General features: G+C 37.9%; 1 protein-coding gene across 2 annotated transcripts in view; it reads left to right on the top strand.

Annotated features, from left to right (window-relative positions):
- The window catches only part of LOC115210823, a 153919-nt gene that overhangs the window by 126086 nt on the left and 2873 nt on the right, over nucleotides 1-24960 (top strand). For both annotated transcript variants that reach the window (XM_029779571.2, XM_036501742.1), the window contains exons 3-7: nucleotides 3726-3830; nucleotides 9083-9205; nucleotides 11389-11490; nucleotides 20290-20505; nucleotides 23940-24060. In XM_029779571.2, coding sequence (XP_029635431.1) covers nucleotides 3726-3830; nucleotides 9083-9205; nucleotides 11389-11490; nucleotides 20290-20505; nucleotides 23940-24060 — 667 coding nt within the window. The remainder of the gene's footprint in view (nucleotides 1-3725; nucleotides 3831-9082; nucleotides 9206-11388; nucleotides 11491-20289; nucleotides 20506-23939; nucleotides 24061-24960) is intronic.

The following is a 24960-nucleotide window of genomic DNA, read 5'->3' on the forward strand; positions in this document are numbered from 1 at the left end:
TATGACTTATGATGTAATCTGTTATGGCAGCATTAATAAATTTCTAGTGAAATAATTATTGCAAACTTAAACTCCATTCATCTATTATTTATTATAAAGTATGTTTCACCAAAAATTCACTGATGAATCAGATCATCATCATCATCATCATCGTTTAGCGTCCGCTTTCCATGCTAGCATGTGTTGGACGGTTCGACTGGGGTCTGGGAAGCCAGGAGGCTGCACCAGGCCCAGTCTGATCTGGCAGTGTTTCTACAGCTGGATGCCCTTCCTAACGCCAACCACTCTGTGAGTGTAGTGGGTGCTTTTTACATGCCACCAGCACAGGTGCCAGGGGAGGCTGGCAACAGCCACAATCGGTTGGTGCTTTTTACGTGCCACTGGCATGGAAGCCAGTCAAGGCGGCACTAGATTTAGCCACGTTCAGATGGTGCTTTTTATGTGCCACTGGCACAGGTATCACAACTACAATTTCCATTTCATTTTTTGATGTTGATGTACTTGACTCAATACGTCTCCTCAAGCACAGCAGGTCACCCTATGTCCAAGGTAAGCACAACAGGCCGTCCTGTGATCCAAGGCACTTTGGATGGGCTGGGGCTTCTATGTGAAGCCGGTGCAGGAAACAGCCATGAACTCACGTTATTTGTCGGGTCTTCGCAGTCACAGCATATCTCTTTCGTCATTGCCTCTGTGAGACCCAACGTTTGAAGGTCATGCTTGACCACCTCATCCCATTCCTGGGTCTACCTCTACACCGGACTCCTTCAACTGTTTGGGAGTGGCACTTCTTCACACATCTCTCCTCATCCATCAGTAGTACATGACCATACCAGTGCAGATGTCTCTATCATTGGTAGATAATTGGAATTGAGAATTACCTAACAACAGTAGTAAGGATTATTTCACTGTCTGCTCTGTGTGATTCTATGTAGCCAATTTGTGGCATCAGATAATAATAATAATAATAATAATAATAATAATAATAATAATAATATAATAATAATAATAAAACATTGTGTACAGTGCTCAGGTGCACTACAACTCATCTAAAGTGTATGTATAGTACATAGGGTAATGTACAAGCGTCAGGAAAAGAAACAGTGCATGAGTCATGACATACACATATGTGTATGAGTATGGAAGGGGGACAATCAGGTGTAGTTTCAGCGGATTTCGGAAAGCATGAGGGCCTTAAAGGATGCAGTGTCATGGCAGTCGACAACTGACGCAGGCAGTTTGTTCCATGCTTCAGCAACACTGAGTGTGAAAAAACGTTTCCGAAAGTCATGGGAGCTGTGCTGTTTTCTGACTTTGTAGGCATGTCCACGTGTGTTAGACACATGGAGATCAAAAAGGTGTTCAGTGTTGTTGTTGGTGAGGTGGTTGATAACTTTGTGGGTGTTTACCAAGTCCATCGCCAGACGCCGGAGCTTCAGTGAATCCATGCCCAAGGAAACAAGGCGCTCAGAGTATGGTAGGTGTCTGATGGAGGGTATGCGTTTGGTTGCACGTCTCTGAACAGATTCCAGGAGGTCAATGTTCTGAGCAAGATAGGGGTTCCAAACTGATGATGCGAAGTGTGGTCGTACCATAGCTGTATACAGCTTTAAATAGATGGCTGGAGAGCGGCTAACAATAGTCTTGCTGAGTGATGCCAAGACACCCTCAGCCTTCTTGACAATTTTAGAGATATGCTTTGTCCAACGCAAATCACTGCTGACAGTGATGCCTAGGTCACGCTCGCAAGAGGATTTCTTGATATCAGTGTTGTGGAGGGAGTATGTGGACGCAGGGTTTTTTCTCCCAAAATGCATGGTGGTACACTTGTCCACAGCCAGTTTCAGTTGCCAGTCTGTGATCCATTGCTGCATTGTGTCCAGGTCTGATTGCAGGGAAGAGTTGTAGACATCAGGATCTGTCCTCTTGATTTCAAGGTACACCTTGATGTCATCTGCATATTTCAATACTGTGGCATTCTTTAAATTGGCATCTATGTCATTAATGTATGCCACAAACAAGAGGAGACCAAGAACAGATCCCTGTGGTACACCCGATGACATCTCATATGGTGTAGAGTGCTGTCCTAGAACTGTGACTACCTCCTTTCGGCTGAGAATGAAAGATTTCAACCAGTTAAAAAGGTCATCCCTCACACCCATTGCAGAGAGTTTCAGCATAAGCCTTTTGTGTGGCACAGAGTTGAAAGCCTTAGCAAAGTCAAGGTAGACAACATCCACCCATGAGCCACTGTCAGTGATCTGAGTAATGTCCTCAAGGAACTCGACAAGCTGATCACTGCAGCTGGAGTTAGGGACAAATCCATATTGTGAGGGTCGGATGAGACTGTGAGAGCTCCAGAAGTTCCAAAGTGTTTCTCTGACACACAATTCCATCAGTTTTGCAATACAGCTAGTGAGACTGACTGGGCGATAGTTGACAGGTGATGTGCGGTCACCCTTTTTGAACTGAGGAATGACACTAGCGGTTTTCCACTGCTCCGGAGTAGCACCATTATTGAGACAGTACTGGAAAAAATTAGAAAGCTGGTGTAAAAGGAAGTACCTGCCACGTTTGAGAAGCAGGTATGTAACGCCATCAAGACCAGGGGAGGCATAGTTGCGCTTATTTTGAAGGTGACGTCGCAGCATTGCAGGTGTAAATTCCATAGTTGTTATTGAATTTGCTGTTAGAGATGGTGAAGATGGTACATTTTGATTTTCAACAGTGAATATGCTTGCATAGCACTCGGCAATGAGTTCTGCGCATTCCTTGGGATCGTCAGTGATCTGGCTTGTGTGAGGGTTGCAAAGAGGGCCCACTGGAGAGTGAGGTCTCTGCTTCGAATGCACATATTTCCAGAAAACCTTGCTGTCAGGATTGGCTGCTATGCACTGTTCAAATTCAAGCACTGCTTTTTTTGTCACTTGCTTGAGATGGTTGGAAGATTTATTCCGCTTTTTCCTGTTGGTGTCTGATTTATGCAACTTGTATTCCCGTTCAGCAGTCCGACGTTCCTTCCTGGCAAGTCGGACTGCTGAAGTTTCTCAAATTGCACTTTTGGGACGGTTCTTATTTTTCTGTTTATGTGGCACTGATGCTGCACATGCTGCACATGCTGCCCATATTGAGTCCAGAATACTCTGGAGTATATGTTGATGTGCCTTAATTCTTGTAACTCCTTTGATGTAAAATCGTTTGAAGTAAAAATATGTATACATACACACACACACACACACACACAACATATTAAGCAATGTAGACTTTGAAGCATTATGCCTTGAAGAAAAGACAAGATCGGTATCGTTGAAAACTTAGGAAAGTATAGAAATTAATGCTAGAGAATAAGAGAAGGAACCAAAAATATTGAGAACTGTATTTGAGTTTCTTTGCCTGTAAAGAAAACAAAGAAAAAGAAAAAATCTTTAATAATTGAACTTTGCATACAGAAATGAGTATCAGTCATAAAAGAAGCAAATACCTTGCAAATAGAATGAAAATATTTTTCTAGTCCACAATATTTTAGCAAAGAGCTCAATAAAAATTTAATGAATTCGTTTAATGATTTCATGATATAATGGAAAATAACGATGACTAAACCTAAATTTGTTTATTATGATGATATTTACTTCTGTAATTTATCTTTCTCAACCTATGTTTTGCTAGGGAAAAAGTTCTCCATTCAAATACTTCTGCAGCATATTTATTGTGTCTTCTTTTTGTAGCTTTGCACCGAGTTATCACACATGGAAGTGAAGCATCACGTCATGCTGGCCGTGGCATCTTCTGGGAACTGCAATCAAGTAACGTGTATGTTCCATGTACCCCAGGTATGTACTCAATTTATTTAGTTTAGACACACATGCATGCATTTAGTCATGGTAAACATTTAGATATCAACATATCTATTTATGTTTATTTCACTCAATGTAGAGTGATGCCTCCACCCTGTAAGTAAATATTCCATTGTCATTCTTACATGTACTTTAAATTAATAGCCTTAGTTTTCCTCTGGATATTTGGAAATGACTAAGCTCATGCCACCATCTCTTAGCTTTTCTTGTCCAACTTCTCTCTCCTCCTCCTCCTCCTATTACCCTTATCATGTCCACCACCATCCAGGGCCTGCACTAATCATTGCAGCAAGTTTTTCCTTACCAGAGTGTTAACCTTCTGAAACGCCTTCCCTACTTACACCTTTCCTGCAGGTGTTCAGTTACAAATGTTCAAGAGAAACATCAGTGGCATTATTGTCTCCACTCTAAGTGGGCCTGCAATAGCTATGAACAGTGCACCTTCTTCATAACCTCATTATCATCATCACCATCATCATTTAATTCCATCTTCCATGCTGACATGGGCTGCATGGTTTGACCGAAGCTGGCAAGCCAGAGGACTGCACAAAGATCCACTGACTGTTTGGCATAGTTTCTATAGCTGGATGGCCTTCCTAACACCAACCACTTTATAAAGTGGACTAGCAAGCAAAATAGTTTGCTACAAACAATCATATATATATATATATATATATATATATATATACACACATATATATATACACACACACACACACACACACACATATATATATATATATATATATATATATACACACACATGTATACACATGTTTATACATATAGATTTGTATGTGTATATATATCAGACTTACCAATCCTCAAGAGTTGTGAGAATTCAGAGCTAAAACATAAATAATAGAACCAATCAAGTTAAGAACCTAAGTAGCAGAACCATAGAGTCAATAACATAGTAACAATTGAGTAGGCCAAAAAATTTTATTAAAAAGCAGCAAAGCTATCACAAAAACTGTTACTCAGAGTTTCACATTCCCATTTGTTGGAATTTTAGAATGGAGCAAGATAAAGTTATATGCAGAAAATACAGTTTCTTTGATAGATACACATTTGAAAATGGCTTTGTTTCAGTGGCCTTTTCAACTAATGGTCTTTTCAATAACCAGTTGCATGAAATAACAAATTGTGATATAAAATCATATAATAATAAAAATCTAAGAAAATCTTAAATCAAAAATAGCTTATTAAGAGGGAAAAGGGCCTGAATACCCAGGGTAAATAATTAGCTGTAAAAATAATAATAAATTAAAAGATATATCCGTTTAAAAAATGTTCATGCTAGATTACATATAGATTTAGCAATTTATACACATATCAAACAATCTTTAATGTACATATATACACTAAGCATACAGACATAGGTACATGGCTACATACATATACAGACATATATAGGCAAAGCATAAATATATACAAATGCATATATATGTATGCACACACACACACAATCGCACAAAATCTCCTGGTGTATGCTTATACGACTTAGTTGTTACAGGCAAAAGAAAGAAAAGGAAAAAAATCAGAGAATGACTAGGGGGGTGGGGAGAAAGAAAAAAGAAAAAGAAGAAAAAGAAACAGAAACAGAAAATTAGAGAGAGAAAGGGGAAAATAAATAGAGGTAGAGAAAGTGAAATGATGGCGTTGGAATAAATACCTAACATAGGTTAGATACTTTGTTTAGCTTGCGGAACATACACATATAAAGCACATACATAAAATTACATGTATATCTACATAACTACAAACATACATACAGATACACATACATATAGACACACATACAAATATACAAATAAATATGTACGCAAATACATACCCACATATATAAATGTATATACACATACACACACACACATGTGTATATATGAGTGTGTATATATACACATACACACTCATATATGCATGTACACATGTATACATACATATACATGCATACACAAATATATAGAGACATATCTTAACATCAAGATAAATATATACATCATAACATATATAGGCAAACATTTTTAAAAAACTGTCTGGTATATATAATATTAAAATGTTAGAATAAGGAAATTGCACAATAAATTGATATAACATAATTAAATGCGTAAGTGAAGCATAAAAATAAACCTTGTGAAGCTGTAAAACAGTCGAAGGTTTTCTTAAAAGTGAAGTCGAAATATGCACTAGCATTGTAATACAAAATAACTATAAGGTGTAAAGGTTGACATTTTAAAACTCGCGGCATGCCTGCAGGAATTTAAGAGCTCATGTCTCTGGTTCAAAGCATGTTTATCCTGTAACACGATAAAGAACTTTTCTGAGAGGCAAAGATTACATTTCATTGGTCTTTTATAAGCTCCATGTCTGTACGATGATGCTTTTTCTAGAATTTCCCAGGTTATATTGGAAGGATGTGTATCATTCTCTTTCAATTCCGAGACATGTTTTGCATGACTAGTTGCTGTCCTATTCTCAGGGTATTGGAAAGAATTTTGGTGGGAATAGAATCGAGTCTTGTATGAATTTTCCGAAGCCTCTGTGTATGTTTTATACTCTTGTGAGCCATCTACTTGTCCAGCTATGATAAAATGTTACATCGCTTGGAAATAAATGAGGGTTGGCAACAGGAAGGGCATTTGGCTGTTGAAAATTTGCGTAAATGAATTCCAACTGATCTATGCAAGTAGGGAAAATTGAACATTAGAATTATGATATTATATGTTTCTCACTCTCTTTCTTTCTCTCTCTTTTTCTCTGTCTCTTCATTTCACTTTTTCTCTCCCCTCTCTCTCTCTCTGCATGTATATATGTGCAGTTGCACATATATATATATATATATATATATATATATGCATTGTGTTTTTATGCTTGTTTTCATTTTCACTTCTCTGAAAATCACTGAGCTACAAGCTGTGATGTTGTCACATCCTCTCTCTCTCAACAAATTATTTGCTGGATGGGTACCTTGCTCAAAAAACCCTTACTCATATGGGAAAACAGACACAAACATCAAAGTGAACATCTACACATACACACACTCACACGAATACACACACATCAATGCACACACACACAATTAATTATGTACACACACATCCACGTATGCAAATACATGTATACACACACAAACATATGCACAGAACCACACATATATGCACATACCATCAAAATCTAAAGTCTTCACTATACTAAGCTAATCTTGTTTGTTGGCATGCCTCCAGTTATGCCTTGCCAATCTAGCCACGAAGACTTGATGTGAGAAGATGGAGAGATGGTGAGAAAGAAGGAGGAAGAAGTTGGCAAAAGGAATGATAGACAGATAGACTGATAAAAAGAGAAAGATGAGAATGTGTTAGCTGTCACACAGCAAAATCATCAAAATATAAACAAACTCAAGACTTGCCAATAACCCTAATCCTTTACGTGGCTGTTCATCTTGCTAGAAATAGCAGCCAAATTTTTTAAAAATTACTTCGTACCATTTTTAGCAAAAAAAAAAAATGTGTAAGGGAGTTGTAGAAGTGGTGATAGTAGCATTGGTGGTGGTGGTGGTGGCGGTGGAGCCGGCGGCGGAGGAGGAGGAGGATTTCTACTGTTCAGCAGTGACAATTCAATTGTTTGCTCAACTGAATTTACTTGCTCCTGAATTATCATGTAGGTGACCGAGTATTCCACAGACATGTGTTCTCTTAACTAATTCACAAGCAGAATCGTCAGTATGAGTCAGTGTGTGACTAGGCTGTACAGTCCGCCCTATCAGCTTCTATGCAGTTTTCATATACCCAGTTTCAGTCAGAAGGGATGGACTGACCCTAGGTTATAGAAAATATTTGCCTAAGATGCCACACATTGGAATTGAAGCAGAGCCCTCTTGGCTGCAAAGCAAACTACTTGATCATTTGGCCATACTGCACCTACACAACAGAGATGGATAAAAAATATAAAATAAAAGACAGCGTGGTCATGACTGGATCACTTTTGATCCTAGGTCTACTCAATCAGAGCTGACATGGGCTAAATAAAATGGTTCTTTCTTTTATATTTTTATCTTTTTGAGTGTTTTTGAGTAAGAAGAGTAAGGGCTGCACTTCTGACCCATGATGCATGACCCCTTTCATGGTTTTTGTGACTGGTAGTGGGAGGGAGGGAAGAATTTGTTCTCAGATGCAAGATCAGGGTCTCAACTACAAACACTTACAGCAGATTGGACTCCAGTAAATGCACAGAAGGGTTAAACCAGGTGACATGATTAAGTCTTGGACTGGTTCCTGTGATATGCTTCAGCACAGTTTCCTTTTTTTCTACCAGTGATGCTATAAAGATGGAAAATATATTTACCTATATCTCTAGCAGAATATACTTATATAGACTTGTCATTGGCACACCTCCAGTGGTCTCGCTAAACTTTTCAGCAAAACCTAATGAAGTGAAAGATAGAAAGATGGGCAGAGAGGAGGGAGAGAGAGGGGGAAAAGCGAGAGAATGTATATATACTAGCTTTTACGCATTACTATAATTCCATAACTGCAAGCAACCTACAATGAAACCACTGAAATATCTACTACAACAGCCATTCAAGAAATAGCAGTCAAATCTCCCTGAAATCACACAATATCAGGAAATTTGACTTTAGGAAAGTTTGACTATATTGCAAGCATTTGCAGTTGGGGTCATGTTCTATGTTTGAAAATACGTCCTCCCTTTTCTTATCAGTCACAGAGTCCCTAAAAGAGGTCAGGGGTGATGGGTGTAACCCTTACTACTACAACTGATCCATTTAAAGGCCTAATAATAATAATAACAATAATAATGATAATCTTTTCTACTATAGGCATAAGGCCTGAAATTTTGTGGGAGGAGGCTAGTGCATAACTAGCCCCAGTGTATAACTGGTGCCTATTTCATTGACACTCAAAGGATGAAAGGGAAAATCAACCTTGACAGTAGTTGATCTTAGAATGTAAAGATGGATGAAATGCTGCTAAGGACTTTTACCCAGCATGCTAACAATTCTGCCATTTCAGCTGATTGAGGACGCCTTGATGGCGGATTTGTTCTATTAAACCCTTCAAAGCAGTGCCCCAGCATGGCTGCTATCCATTGAGTGAAACAAGTAAAAGAAAATTTTAGTTTAGCCTTTGTAGAAAAAAATATTTGTATATGGTACCATAATGTTGTTTTTTTTTAAATAATTTTTCTCATCTTTAAAAATTTTTTTTCAGACAACTTGTCTATTCCTCATATTATGATTAGTTACCAATGGGATGTCCAACCAATAATGCTAAAGATCAAAGAAAAATTGGAATTGGCTGGCTACAAAGTGTGGATGGATGTGGAGCACATGAGTAAGTTCTGTGAAGTTATTCATTAATATATATATATATATAATATATATATATATATATATATATATATATTATATATATATATATATATATATAATATATATATATATTATATATATATATATATATATATATAATATGTATATAATATGTATATAATATGTATATATATATATGTGTGTGTACACATACAAAAAGGTTGACTCTCACTGCAGATATGATTACCTTTTTCTTATGACAGTGTCGGGGTTGCGTGACATAAAACTTGGAATCGATGAAGTCAGAGGAAAAAATTAAAATTTAAAAAAAACAAACAACAAAAATAAACAAACAAAAAACTGAAAAAAAAAACTTCAGATCAACTGTCTTACAGTAAGTGTCATTAAATCTACAAGCATGGAATAAATCTGTCTTCACATGTGGCTTTGCCATCATTCACATGAATGCATAGATGTCACTGAAATCTCTATCAGATGTAGCTCTGTGTATCATCACTCTTTTAACAGTAACCATATAGCTTCTATGGACATAGTTTTGTAGTTATTATTATTATTATTATTATTATTATTATTATTATTATTATTATTATTATTATTCTGATATCACATCTCCATTCTGAATGTTATGTTAGTTTTAATACTTTTGAAGAAGCATTAAACCATATTAACAAATTAAAATAGTTTCTTAGAATCATGCCTGCTGACGTTTTCATGTATTTCAAAAAATAGAAAATTAGCATGATAAAAATCTCAGTAGTAAAGCCATCCATGTTATACCCACACACACATGTGCACACAAACACACACATACATTATGCCTTTCTTAAATGTACTTGGTAACTAGAAAATTTTAGATAGATACAAAATTAAATTTAGTATAGTACAGAATTCATTCTATTTTTTAAATTTCTACTCATTGAAATATCTTTTTTTAATATCATTCTTTCACTCTTTTTATCGTATTTGTATTTGGAAGAAAAAAAAAAAGCATGGAGAAGACTCTCTAGTCATGCAAAGGACAGACAACTTCTTTAGTGCTGGTGCTATGATAAAATACACCAAATGTTCTGTAAAGTGGTTGGTAAGTAAAAAAGAGAGGCAATGTTGAGTGGAGAGGATTCTTTGATCTTGCTAAAAACATGACAACCTCTCTTAGATTTTCAAAAACATTACTGACTTGAGAGATGAATAACAATAGTGCATAAAACCACCCCCACACACACATCATCACCATCATCATTATTGTCATCATTATCATCATTGTCATCTCTAATAGTTTTTATTTCTTTCTATGTTGTTGATTAAAAAGAAAAGAGTACTCAATACTAAGTTAGCAGAGTAAATATAAATATAGATTAGAGCTTCTTTGCCTTTGCTCTGAAGTTTTCTCTCGTCCTACATCAACATTATATCAAAACCCAATCCATTAGACTAAAGTAGGTGCAGGAGTGGCTGGGTGGTAAGAAGCTTGCTTCCCACCCACATGGTTCCAGCTTCAGTCCTACCTTGAGCAAGTGTCTTCTACTATAGCCTCAGGCTGACCAAGGTCTTGTAAGTGGATTTGGTGGAAAGAAACTGAAAGAAGCCTGTCATATATATATCATCATCATCATCATTTAACGTCCGCTTTCCATGCTAGCATGGGTTGGACGATTTGACTGAGGGCTGGTGAACCAGATGGTTGCACCAGTCTCCAATCTTGATTTGGTAGAGTTTCTACAGCTGGATGCCCTTCCTAACGCCAACCACTCCGAGATATATATATATACACGTGTGTGTGTGTGTGTGTGTGTGCGTGCATGCATATTTGTTTGACAGTGTTTGTCCCCCACCATCGCTTGACAACCGATGTTGGTGTGTTTACATCTCTGTGACTTAGGAGTTTGGCAAAAATGAGACCGATAGAATAAGTACTAAGCTTACAAAGAATAAGTCCTGGGATCAATTCCTTCAACTAAAGATAGTACTCCAGCATGGCCACAGTCAAATGACTGAAACAAGTAAAACAATTAAAAAAAAAAGAAAATATTGAATAAGAAATTAACCAATATCATTGATAATTTGAAGTTGTCATAATCTCCTGAAACTGATCACAAAGAAAGAGGTTGAGTGAAAAAAAATGCTATACAATTCCTTTAAATAGAATGCAGTTTAATCACAACAGATTTGTCTTTCATATTATAGGTGGATCTACATTAGAAGCAATGGCCCTAGCTGTCGAGAGGTCAGCTGTTGTACTAATTGGAGTTTCACAAAGTTACAAAGATAGCCCAAACTGTCGCACAGGTAGGTCAATTTGAGGGAGCTGACTTTTCTTTTTAACAATTGATATATATCCAGGTGTGGCGGTCTGGTAAGAAATTTACTTTCCAATCATGATTTTTAAGTTCAGTTCCATTGTGTGGCTACTTGGGCCAGTGTCTTCTACTATAGCCTCAGACCAAACTTTTGTGAGTGGATTTGATACGCTGAAAAATAAAAGAAGCCCGTTGACACATATATACATTCATACATACATACAAACATACATCTATACATACATACATACACACATACATTCATACATACATACATACAAACATACATACAAACATACATACAAACATACACACATACATACATACATACGTACATACAAACATACATACGTACATTCATACATACATACATACATACATATATAATGTGGGCATGTATGTCTGTGTGTGTTATTGTCTCCTTTGACTTTACATGATAGTTATAAATGAGTGTCACCATCAGACATATACATGGTGTCCCTTGTTTCCAGTCTTCCATGAAAACATGTCTGGTCGTGAGAAAATATCTTATTTGGAAACAGGTCAGGTATTGGTGACAGGAAGGGCATCTGGCTATCAAAAATGGAAAAGTGGATGTTAGATAATAATGGTGATATATTCTTCTATGTGTTGTCATAGTTACACACTATTAGGATGACATATTTCTACAACTATACAGAATTGAAATTTTTCTTTACTGAGAACAATGTGTGGGATGCTATACTTGTAGTTGTAAATAGTTTTAACTGGAATGTCTTTGTGTTTTCGGTTGTACAGCACTTTTGGCTAGTATCTTCTACAATAGCATTGGGTTGACCAAAGTGTTGCGAGTGGATTAAGCAGATGGAAAATGAAGGAAGCTTGTAATGTGCACATGCATGCACTCACACACACATATACACACACTCACACACACATATACACACACTCACATACAAAGTGCATTGCAAACGGTTTGAGACATTTTCAAGAGAAACATTTATTAATTTTAAAGATGTACAAAACTCTAACATCTTTCAAAGCATGATCCTCTAACTTTAATACTCTCATAGCATTCCAGCCACTTTGTGTAGGCCCAATCATCCAAAGTGAAGGCATCCAGGACCTTTGTCACAGTCACAACTTCCCTCATCTCCTCCTGCAGCTTATAGAACAACCAAAAGTCACAGGGAGCAATGTCTTGACTGTAGGGAAGATAAGGGAAAGTTTTGATCTCTATCCATTTTTGTCAAGTAGTTGCTTCCTAGGATGGAATTGTTGGCTGGTACATTATCCTGGTGCAGGTACTCTGACCTTTTCCGATGAAATTTCTTCCTGAGCTCCCTCAAAGCCTCTACAAAATGTACTGTTTGTTGACTGTCTGGCAAGAGGAACCCCAGTGGATGTAGATGATGCTCTTGTTGCCAAAAAATAAAAAGGGATCATCATGAACTTCCTTGTAGACTTGCTTTGCCTGGCCTCTAGTGACATCAAAAAACTGATGCCCAGTTCATCCAAACTAATCCATAAGCAGCCTGAAGTATTTTATAAGTTTCTCTAGTGTTTTTGCCCACTTAATACGAAAACTCATTGCATAGTGAGATTCCAAATTGTCTTCATGTCCCAAATGCATTCAGCAACTTGGTCATCCATGACAAGTAGTTTTTAGCAGGTTGTGTTCAAAGAGCTGTTACAGTCATCTCCTTCAAACTGGAATAATAAATGTACAGTAACAATATAATAAAATTACAATAATCTGGTACAGCTATAGCTGCTTCTCCTCAGAAAGTTTCAAAACTTCTGGAATGTTACTTGTTTGTATGTATGCATATATATATATATATATATATATATATGTAAATGTAATAAGTGACAATTATTCGGTAGCCATTATAAAACTCATAGCATTTTTTCCAATGGCCAGATAACTGAAGAGATGGCAGCGTGGATTTCCATCCCTACATCCGAAACTCAGAATTTTATCATGGCTACCGAATAATTGTCACTATTACATTTACAGATAAATTCCTTTATTTACATAATATTGAGGTCTCTTTTATTGTCTTACCATTTCTATCAATATATATATATATATATATATATATATATATGAAAAAAGGTTTGAAAATGCAATTTAAACAATGTTTATTTACTTAACCGGTTTCACTCTTTGGTAAAAGATTGTCAAAAGTAACATTGAATATTATGGGTTCAAAACAAGTTTTTTACATAATTGTCACATTGAATATTATGAATTCAAAAATGTTTTTTTATACATAATTGTCACATTACATGTATAAATATAGTGTTTGGTAACAGAGATATGTTAAGAGCATAAAAAAGTTCAATAGTGTGATGAGAATATTTGGAAAAATTGGCAGAAAAGAATAAAACAAATATATTATTGGAAATTTGGTTGCGTTAATTATTGGTTGTCGCAAATTGTCACATTACATGTATATATATACAGTCTTTGGTAGAAAGGACATGTTAAAGACATAAGGAAGTGTAATAGTTTGGTGAGAACGCTTGTAATATTGACAGAGAAAATTAAAATGGATATTTTAGACATCTCAGAATATTTTGAATCAAAGGCGAGAACTTATATATATACTAGCAGTATCGCCCGGCGTTGCTCGGGTTTGTAAGGGAAATAATTATATAAGCATTTTTAGAGATGTAAAGTATAATAGCCATCTCAATATGGCTAACCACAAAGGGGGAGGGGTGTTACTGTAGCTTTTTACGTTCTGAGATTTAATAATAAATTTTAGAGAGTTACTTCCCTTATATATGTCAAAAATGGATTAAAAATGGGAAAAATTGATGGTAAATTTTTTTTTAAATCGTAGACTCATCGTAGACGCGTGCTAATACCCAGACGGTCTCGATATGAATCACGACTATAAGATACCCGGTTAAACTGCACCGCAAAATGTGGGAGTAGTTAGGAATCTAAATCGTAGGAGACAGACACACAACCTCACTTTTATATATAAAGATTTCCTCTATTTACATAATATTGAGGTCTCTTTCTTTCTTTTGTTATCTTACTTTTTACCAATATACATATATACATATATATATATAAATATATATATAGTTACAGAGATGTACTTGCATAGCAAGTGACTTGATCTGAGATCGTGTGCTGGAACGAAAACAGTTGCAGCGTTGAAGGTGTTTATAAGCCATTTAAGAAACACACAAAACCGTTAGATTCACTTCAACATTTAAATTTAATTTGTCAAAATATTTTCGTCGCTTTGAGACCGCGACCTGTTAGCACGATATTTTTGTCAGTGAACAGGTCACGGTCTCAAAGCGACGAAAATATTTTGGCAAATTAAATTTAAATGTTGAAGTGAATGTAACGGTTTTTGTGTGTTTCTTAAATGGCTTACAAACACCTTCCACGCTGCAATATATATATACACACATATATATATATGTATGTATGTATGTGTGTATATGTGTATGCATGTATGTGTGTGTGTGTGCGTGTCTGTGCTTGTGATTGTCCTCCACCATTGCTTGACAACGAATGTTGGTTTGTTTACATCCCTGTCACCTAGTGGTTTGACAAAGGAAACAGATAGAATAAGTACAATGCTTACAAAAATAAAACTGGAGTTGATTCATTAAACTACAATTCTTCAAGGCATTGCCCCAGCATGGCCACAGACCAATGGCTGGAAAAAGCAGAAGAATAAAAGAATACATTCTCTGCTTTGGTCTTATGTTCAAGGCATGAGAAAGCTTGAGTTTACATGAGAAGGCCTAACAGACCTGGTAGAAACAGCAGCCAAATCTCCCTCAAATCACACCTTACTGTCTTGTGTATGTATATATATATGAGCCAATGAGGGGGACCTCTACATGGTAGCTAGACCTGGTAGAAATAGCAGCCAAATTTCCCCCAAATCACACCTTACTGTCTTATCTATGTATATATGTATGAGCCTATGAGGGAGACCCCTACATGGCAGCTAGACATGGTAGAAATAGCAGCCAAATCTCCCTCAAATCACACCTTACTGTCTTATCTTTCTGCTACTTGGATATAGGTCTTATATTCTTCGTAAAAAACTTTCCTGTCACACACTCACGCACACGCTCACACACACGCACCCTCACACACACACACATGCGCACACACACTCACACACACGCACGTTAGCTTACAATTTTATTTATATATTTGCGTGTCTATGTGTGGAAAGAGGAAGTGGGAGGCAGAGTGAAAGAATCACTCACTACAGTAAGTCAATTACTTTCATTTTATTCGTTGCCCACTGTGTGTGTGCGTTTGCGTGTGGTGTAAACCAGACTAAGAAAAGTATTTGACACACACACCAGAATGTGAGTTTTCTGTAAATTTTGCTTAATTGGAGTTTAAATTTTAAAAACTGGACCTGGCATGACGCGATGCATTGTACTCTCAAAAATGCTAGGTAAATTGTAATTGAAGAAATCCTATATTGTAGATTTGTATAACTCCCAAAGGGAGGCAGATAAAATCTGCTTTTATAATAAGAGATAAAATTCACACACACACCCACACACACAAAATACAAACCTATAGCGTACACACTCAAATATATCTCTACATACCGCACACACACACAAACAATGTATTCACATATACACACATACCATGCATATACACACACAACACACACACACACACACACATATATATATATATATATATAAAAACAAATACACATGTAAATACATACACATGTGTGTTGTGTGTGTATGTGTGTTATATATGTGTGTATATTATATATAGATACATGTTATATTTGTGTGCTGTGTGTATATATTATATATGTGGGTGCGTTGTGTGTGTGTGTTCTGTGTGTGTGTTGTGTGTATGTGGTGTGTGTTTGTATACTATGTGTGTGTGTGTGTGTGTATATATGTGTGTGACAAACAGACGCTGTCTGACCAGCAGGCACATGGACACATCTATTCACACCCGCATACTCACCTCCCGATAACCCCAAAATCATTGATGCTTGAAGGGGAACCATAAACCAAACTGGGTACACATCTTTTTTTCTCTCAATTCAACTTTTCTGCTAAAACAAACAGGTCAGTAAAAAACAAATTCTCGCCTTTGATTCAAAATATTCTGAGATTTCTAAAATATCCATTTTAATTTTCTCTGTCAATATTACAAGCTTTCTCACCAAACTATTACACTTCCTTATGTCTTTAACATGTCCTTTCTACCAAAGACTGTATATATATACATGTAATGTGACAATTTGTGACAACCAATAATTAACGCAACCAAATTTCCAATAACATATTTGTTTTATTCTTTTCTGCCAATTTTTCCAAATATTCTCATCACACTATTGAACTTTTTTATGCTCTTAACATATCTCTGTTACCAAACACTATATTTATACATGTAATGTGACAATTATGTATAAAAAAACATTTTTGAATTCATAATATTCAATGTGACAATTATGTAAAAAACTTTTTTTGAACCCATAATATTCAATGTTACTTTTGACAATCTTTTACCAAAGAGTGAAACCGGTTAAGTAAATAAACATCGTTTAAATTGCATTTTCAAACCTTTTTTCATATATAATCCCACTCGTGCGATACCCCACAACTCAACTTTATATATATATATATATATATATATATAATATATATATATATCATCATCATCATCGTTTAACGTCCGTTCTCCCTGCTAGCATGGGTTGGACGGTTCGACCGGGGATCTGGGAAGCCAGAAGGCCGCACCAGGCTCCAGTCTTATCTGGCAATGTTTCTACAGCTGGATGCCCTTTCTAACGCCAACCACTCCGTGAGTGTAGTGGGAGATTTTTACGTGCCACCCGCACAGGTGCCAGGTGAGGCTGGCAACGGCCACGGTCGGATTGGTGCATTTTACGTGCCACCGGCACGGAAGCCAGTCAGGGTGGCACTGGCTTCGGCCATGATTTGGATGGTGCTTTTTACGTGCCACCGGCACGTAAGGCAGTCGAGGCGGCGCTGGCATCAGCCACGATTCGGATAGTGCTTTTTACGTACCATCAGTCCAGGGGTCCTGGCATCTGCCGGGTACCAGTCATAGGATTGGTTCAATTTCGATTCCGATTTCGCTTTCACTTGCCCCAACAGGTCTTTGCAAGCAAAGGGGGGTTGGCATGGGTGCCTGCGTCGGATGAGGTTCAATATTGACTTCGCTTGTCTCAACAGGTCTTTGTGTGTCCAAGGGAGGAAAGGCATGCATAAGTGGGCTGGACTCACTTGTCCTGCCTGGTCTTCTCGCGTACAGCATATTTCCAAAGGTCTCGATCGCTGGTCATTTCCTCAGTGAGGCATAAAGTTCGAAGGTCGTGGTTCACCACCTCGTCCCAGGTTTTCCTGGGTCTACTTCTTCCACGGGTTCCCTCAACTGCTAGGGATTGGCTCATTTTCACACACCTATCTTCATCCATTCTCACCACATGACCATACCAGCGCAATCGTCTTTCTTGCACACCACAACTGATGCTTCTTAGGTACAACATTTCTCTCAAGGTGCTAACGCTCTGTCGAGTAAGTACACTGACATTACACATCCATCGGAGCATACTGGCTTCATTCCTCGTGAGCTTATGCATGTCCTCAGCAGTCACGGCCCATGTTTCACTGCCATGTAGCATAGCTGTTCGTACACATGCATCATACAGTCTGCCTTTTACTCTGAGCGAGAGGCCTTTACTCACCAGCAGAGGTAAGAGCTCCCTAAACTTTGCCCAGGCTATTCTTACTCTAGCAGTTACACTTTCAGCGCACCCACCCCCACTACTGACTTGGTCACCTAGATAACGGAAGCTATCAACTACTTCTAGTTTTTCCCCCTGGAAAGTGACGGAAGTTGTTTTCTGCAGATTTTCAGAGGTTAATGCTCCCGAGCATCTGCCACATACAAAAACTATCTTCCCAGTTAGCCTTCCTTTGACATTGCTGCACCTCTTATGTGTCCATAGCTTACACTGGGTACATCTTATAGAGTTTCTACCTACACCTTTTCTACAGATCGAGCAGGGCCATCTTCCTGAAGTACTTTGGTTTTAGCTTGGTTGATTCTAAGGCCTCTCGATTCTAAACCCTCCTTCCACACCTGGAACTTCTCCTCCAGTTCTGATAGTGACTCAGCAATTAGAGCAAGGTCGTCAGCATAGAGGCGCTCCCAGGGGCAACCCGTCTTGAATTCCTCCGTAATTGCCTGGAGGACTATGATAAATAGGAGGGGGCTGAGTACTGAACCCTGGTGGACCCCAACCTCTACTTTGAATTCTTCTGTGTACATGTTGCCAACCCTAACCTTACTTACGGCATCCCTGTACATGGCTTGCACAGCCCTCACCAGCCATTCATCTATCCCTAGTTTCCTCATTGACCACCAGATAAGGGATCGGGGGACCCTGTCAAAGGCTTTCTCCATGTCAACGAAAGCCAGGTACAGGGGCTTATCTTTGGCTAGGTATTTCTCCTGCAGCTGCCTTACCAGGAATATAGCATCAGTGGTACTTTTCCCTGGCACGAACCCAAACTGCATCTCATCTAAACTAACTCTCTCTCTAATTAGTTGGGCTATGACCCTCTCCGTAACCTTCATTACCTGATCCAACAGCTTGATACCTCTGTAATTATTTGTATCTAGGGCGTCACCTTTACCTTTGTAGCAGTTGACTAGTATGCTGCTTAACCAGTCATTGGGTATGACTCCTTCGTGTATCACCTGGTTAACTATACGGGTGACTAGGTTATAGTCGACACTGCCAGATATTTTGAGCATCTCTGCAGTAGTTCCTGATGGGCCTGGGGCTTTCCCTGTCTTCTTGCTTCTAATTGCTTTAACTACCAAAGAATTGTCAACTCGGATGGCTGGTCCCTCTGTTGGGTTGACATTTGGCAGACTCTCTTTATCCCATTCATTTTCTTTATTCAGCAACCTTTCATAGTGGCATCTCCAAACCTCTCTCTTTGCATCCTCATTTAGCGCAAGTGAACCATCATCCATGCGGGCACATTTCTCTCCTACCACATCACGATTCTCTCTCACACACTGTCTTGCAACACAAAATACCTCAAGTCTTTCATCCTCACGGCTCAGAACATTGGCAAATTTTTTCTTATCCGCTTCCCCTCTGGCTAAATAAACCTGTCTCCTAGCTTCCCTTCTGGCTGTCTGATACAATTCCCTGCTACCACCGTTCTTCCAGTCCCTCCAAGCCTGTTTCTTTTGTCTAATAGCCCTGTCAACCACATTGTTCCACCACCACGTTACTCTGGGTTGAGATGGTACTTTGCTCCATCCACAGATCTGGTCAGTGGCTGTCAGCAGATTGTCCCGTAGAAATCTCCAGTTGTCTTCCACATTAAGTGAAGCTATATCCCCTTCTATTTTGTCAAAGGCTTCGAGTAGTATATATATATATGTATCAAAGTAAATGTGAAACAAGGTGGAAAAATAGTACTCGAACACCAGACGTAGAATAATGTTTTATTAAAAAGCACCAAAAATATCACAAGAACTGTTACTCAGAGTTTCATATTCCCGTTCATGTAACAGTTTATATATATATATATATATATATATGGAAGTGTAAAAGAGAAGTTGGAAGAAAGAAGAAATAGTAATTAGATGAAGAGTCCAGTTTGGAATGATAGGAACAAAATAGAAAAAAATCATTAAAAGGAAGATAAAATACATAGAATATCCAATAATATATCACATTATATTGCAAACTCACATGCATAAACTCTTTCATTCTGCTTTCAGAATCTGAATATGTTTTCCGATTGCGGAAAGACATAATTCCACTTATGGTACAAAAGAACTATATTCCTGATGGGTGGCTCGGCATGCTTGTGGGAACAAGACTCTACTTTGATTTTAGTACTTCAAAAGACTTCGATATCCAGTTGCCTCGTCTCTTCAAGGAAATTGGCAACAGGGGTTTATTGGTGTCCAAAGATGAATCACTCATTAATGTTGGTTAGTATCTTTAATTATTTAAAACGTTAATGTTTCTTACAATGTCCAATCAATGGGGGATACAGCAGGATGTTCCATACAACTTATTTTCTACTTTTAGTTGTAAATACTTCCCATTCTTTAACTGTTATCATAAATGTCCTGCGTCTGTAGGTTCCATTTAACATTTGTATCACTTCCCATTCAATTTTTCTGAAACAGGTGAGTGGTTGCATTGGCATATACCTTTGCTTGGTAGACAAATCATTACTTATTAAGATATCATTACTTGAAAAATAATTACCATAACATTATTTGGCAGGTGTTTTTGTGTTGTAAATCAAATATGAAAACCAGTTTTGATTTCCAAATGGAACCTCTAATGCTTATATTGCCAGTGCAACTAGGAAAGGTATGAAAGTGATGAATGCTCACAGTTCCTAATAATTCTTCTATATTCACCTGTAAGGTAACACGTTGGTAGACTCATTAGAGCATCAGAAAAAATGATTTGCAGCATAATTTTAGCTCTTTGCATTTGGAGTTCAAATCCAGCTTTTTCTAGTAACCATCATGTACTAGGATTGAAGGTATTGATTAATTCCCTTCCCTCGAAATTGTTGGTCTTGTGCCTAAATCAGAAACGTTTACTAAAAAATGGATGGCGAAAATGTTCACATTAGCACTTCAAGTCACTAATTATACACTTGGATCTTGAAAACCAGTTGGTCTCTTCTCCTTGAAAGATAAGGCTGGTGATTCAGCAAGAACTATATGTCTTAACCCTTATGGTCATGGTCATAATCAGCCCAAATGTTTTACCTGCTTTATGTTCAGACTGGCCAGATCTTGCCTCTCACACCTACTCTACAATATCATTCTAAAGATAAACAATCACATCATTGAAATCTCAAAGCTCTGAGATAATGCATGATTAATTCAAAACAGTGTGAATAAATAAGTATTACATTTGACAGAATATTCTGAATGCTAACGGGTTAAATATAGATGGTGCCGTGGCAGGATCTGAATGAAAAATCTTTTAACATTAGGCAGACAACTTATTAAGTAAGGCGGCTTCAATATTTTGCACCAGGCTAAATTTGGTAAAGCGCATAGTCTAATTCTTTACTTCCAGAAGCATATATTCTGTTTCACTGAACACTTAACATGATAGTGTGATTTCTTGTTCTTTCTCGAACCACGCCTGGCTCATAAGGGCCGGTTTCCTTGGCGTATAGGTTCCCCACCTGGACGGGATGCCGGTCCGTCGCAGGTGAGCTGCAAGATACAGGAGGAAAGAGTGAGAAAAAGTTGTGGCAAAAGAGTCAGCAGAAGTTCGCCATTACTTTCTGCCGGAGCCATGTGGAGCTTTGGTGTTTCACTCATAAACACACACATCGCCCGGTCTGAGATTCAAACCCGCGATCCCTCAACCGCAAGTCCGCTGCTCTAACCACTAGGCCATGTGCCACCACGGTGTGACTTATTTGATATAACAGATAAATCTCTTTCAGATAAAGCCCTTAATGTTTTAAACAAGGAAAGGGAAACATATTTCGAATAGTGTTGTCCTAAATGCCGCTGGAAAGAAGACCTGGGCATGGTTAGCTGACTGAAACATCTTTGATTGTTGTTTTGATCAATCAGAGATTATGTAGAGCAAAACATCTGTAACAGGATGGAAGTTCTAGAACACTTGAGGGGTGCAGTCTCATCCCATTACATTAAATTATTTGTCGAAAGAAAACCAAGACTTCGAATATCTTCAACAACATAAATAATATTTATTTTTCTGGATTCACAATAATATATATACATATATTTCCTTCAGGGTGAACCGGTAGCCATGGGCAATGGAGCTAGTCATAGTAGTTAAATTGTGTGAGCCAAATGCTGTCTCATTCCAGCATAGAGTAGCTTCGCCATGTGTTGGCTTGCTTGGGAGAGCTGTGAGGACACGTCCGTTCATTTCGGCTGCAGCTTCAAAAGAGATTGATATAGTGGGAAACCTTACTGTTTGTAGTTCTCTGCGCATGCGCATGAGGGAACTTCTGGTGGCCTCCGGAAAAAATCCATCTCTGCTCATGCGTGCTGAAAACTTCCAAAATGGCATCACTACACATCTACAACAATAACTATGCCCTTCTAGACATACATTGATGAATCAATGAGAGGTCCTTTACATGTTTTTTTTATTTGAAATAGCATCCAAGTCACCCTCAAATCAAACTCTCTTGTCTTAATCTGAAAGAGACATTAAATAATGACATCCTAGTAAGTACTGTCTTAATTCCTATGACTCATAGAACTGGTTATCCAGTTTCACTGACATATAAGTAACTGAGATCACAGCATCTCTGCAGAACAGGGTGCCAGTTTGCCATAAGGTTACCTACTTATGGCCAGGTGGATTAGAGCAATGTGAAACGAAGTGTTTTGCTAAAGAGTACAACACACTGCCCAGTCTGGGAAGTGAAACCACAATCATGCAATCATCAGTCAATACCTCAAAACACTAGGCCATGTGCCTTCACATGACATCAAAGATACCCTGCAAAGTGGCATGGTCATGGCTGGAATGCATTTGAGCATAGTTTTGCTCAATCACAGCTGATCTGAGGCTAAATAATAGGACATGGCCTAGTGGTTAGAGCAGTGGGTTCGAATCTCAGACCGGGCAATGTGTGTGTTGATGAGCGGCTCCGGCAGAAGGTAATGGCATTTAGTACTAAATATACTAAGCTTTTCCATTTCCCAATCTTTCTCTTTCCTGTTCTGTACAGGGTGGCCCAAAAGTAGGTTTTACAGTTATCAAATAGGCACTTTAAATTTCTTTTAAAACATCTTATTACATTTAAGTTTCTATCTTACAAATTGAAGAGAGAGCTTGACAAAATAAAATAAGTTAACATAAAATAATGGTTTCATATTTTTTTATAATTAAGATCTGAGACCCACTTCGGTCACGACACAGACCATGGGATTGCACCTAGAAAGTTCTCCTCTGAGACACAAGTCTGAGCAAGGTTGTTTATGGAAGACTAGCAGTCGCCCATGCATACCGGCCTCCCCTCTCCATGCCACCAGTGTTATCCAAGGGAAAGGCAAAGGCCGATACAGCTTGGCATCTGTGACATCACAACTCATTTCTACAGCTGAGTGAACTGGAGCAATTTGAAATAAAGTGTCTTTGCTCAAAAACACAACACGCAGCTTAATCCAGGATTCAAGCTCACAACCTCACAATCTTAAGCTTGAAGCTCTAACCACTGATCCATGCACCTTTACAATTAAGATCTATACTGTTAATATATGAATGCGAAAGATATAACTGTAAATCTACTTTTGGGCCACCCTGTATATTGATATCTATCTGTTTCTCTCCTCTGACAGACCCCTAATTTCATCCTTTTTCATGTTTATTATTTGCTTTTGTTTTCTTCTCTTCACAGCCAACTCCAATCTGTTGTGCCAGGCTAAAAACGCTAACCTCAACCAAGCATATATGCTCTGGAACCAAACTCAAGTTGCTAAATGGCTAGAAACCTGTGGCCTAAAACATATCAAAGAAAGGTTGGCATACATCTAATTTTTTATACTAACATCAAGTCCAATGGTTGCATCTGTGGTTAAAACTCTTTCTTTATGCAAGTGTCTGTATGTGTGTGTATACATTTATGAATTTGTTTTGCAAGGTTCCTGGTGTGAAATTGTGTATTGAAACAGATATTGTTATATTTCAGGATGGTCTTTTATTTTCTTGCCAAATAAGCACACACGTTATATATTCATTTTTCACTTGTTTATTATTACTTTTCTTATTTTATGTCCATTGTCTGGAAATCTTTTGTCACACACCTATGACCTCTTCAGCAACTTTCCATCCAATGTGTCTCCTCCTATTCTGTTTAGTCCATTCCATCTTTCTATGATGTGTATCCTTATCTACATATGTGTGTGCATCTGTGTGTGTGTATGCATGTGTGTGCATCTGTGTGTTTGTGTGTGTGTGCATGTGTGTGTCTGTGTCTGTATGTGTCATTGAATTATCATGGTCTGTTGACTAAACTGGCACTCTATTGGTGACAACTATGAGTGTTCCAGTAGATCTGATCAACAGAACAGTCTGCTTATAAAATAAACGTGTGAGTTGCTGAGCACTCCACAGACACACGTAACTTTAATATAGTTTTCAGGGAGATTCAGTGTGACAGAATGTGACAATGCTGGCCCTTCGAAATACAGGCACTGCTCAACTTTTGCCAGCTGAGCAGACTGGAGCAACATGAAATAAAATATCTTGCTAAAGGACACAACCCGCCACCAGGAATTGAACTCAAGGTCTTGCAATCATGAGCTGAATACCCTAACCAATAAGCCACATGCCTTGACTAAACAAGCAATACAAATGTGGCATCAGGTCGAAACCCATGAAACAGAAACAACAAATAAGGAAGTCTTGAGCAATTCAAA

Source organism: Octopus sinensis, linkage group LG4 (assembly GCF_006345805.1).
Source record: "Octopus sinensis linkage group LG4, ASM634580v1, whole genome shotgun sequence".
NCBI lineage: Eukaryota > Metazoa > Mollusca > Cephalopoda > Octopoda > Octopodidae > Octopus > Octopus sinensis.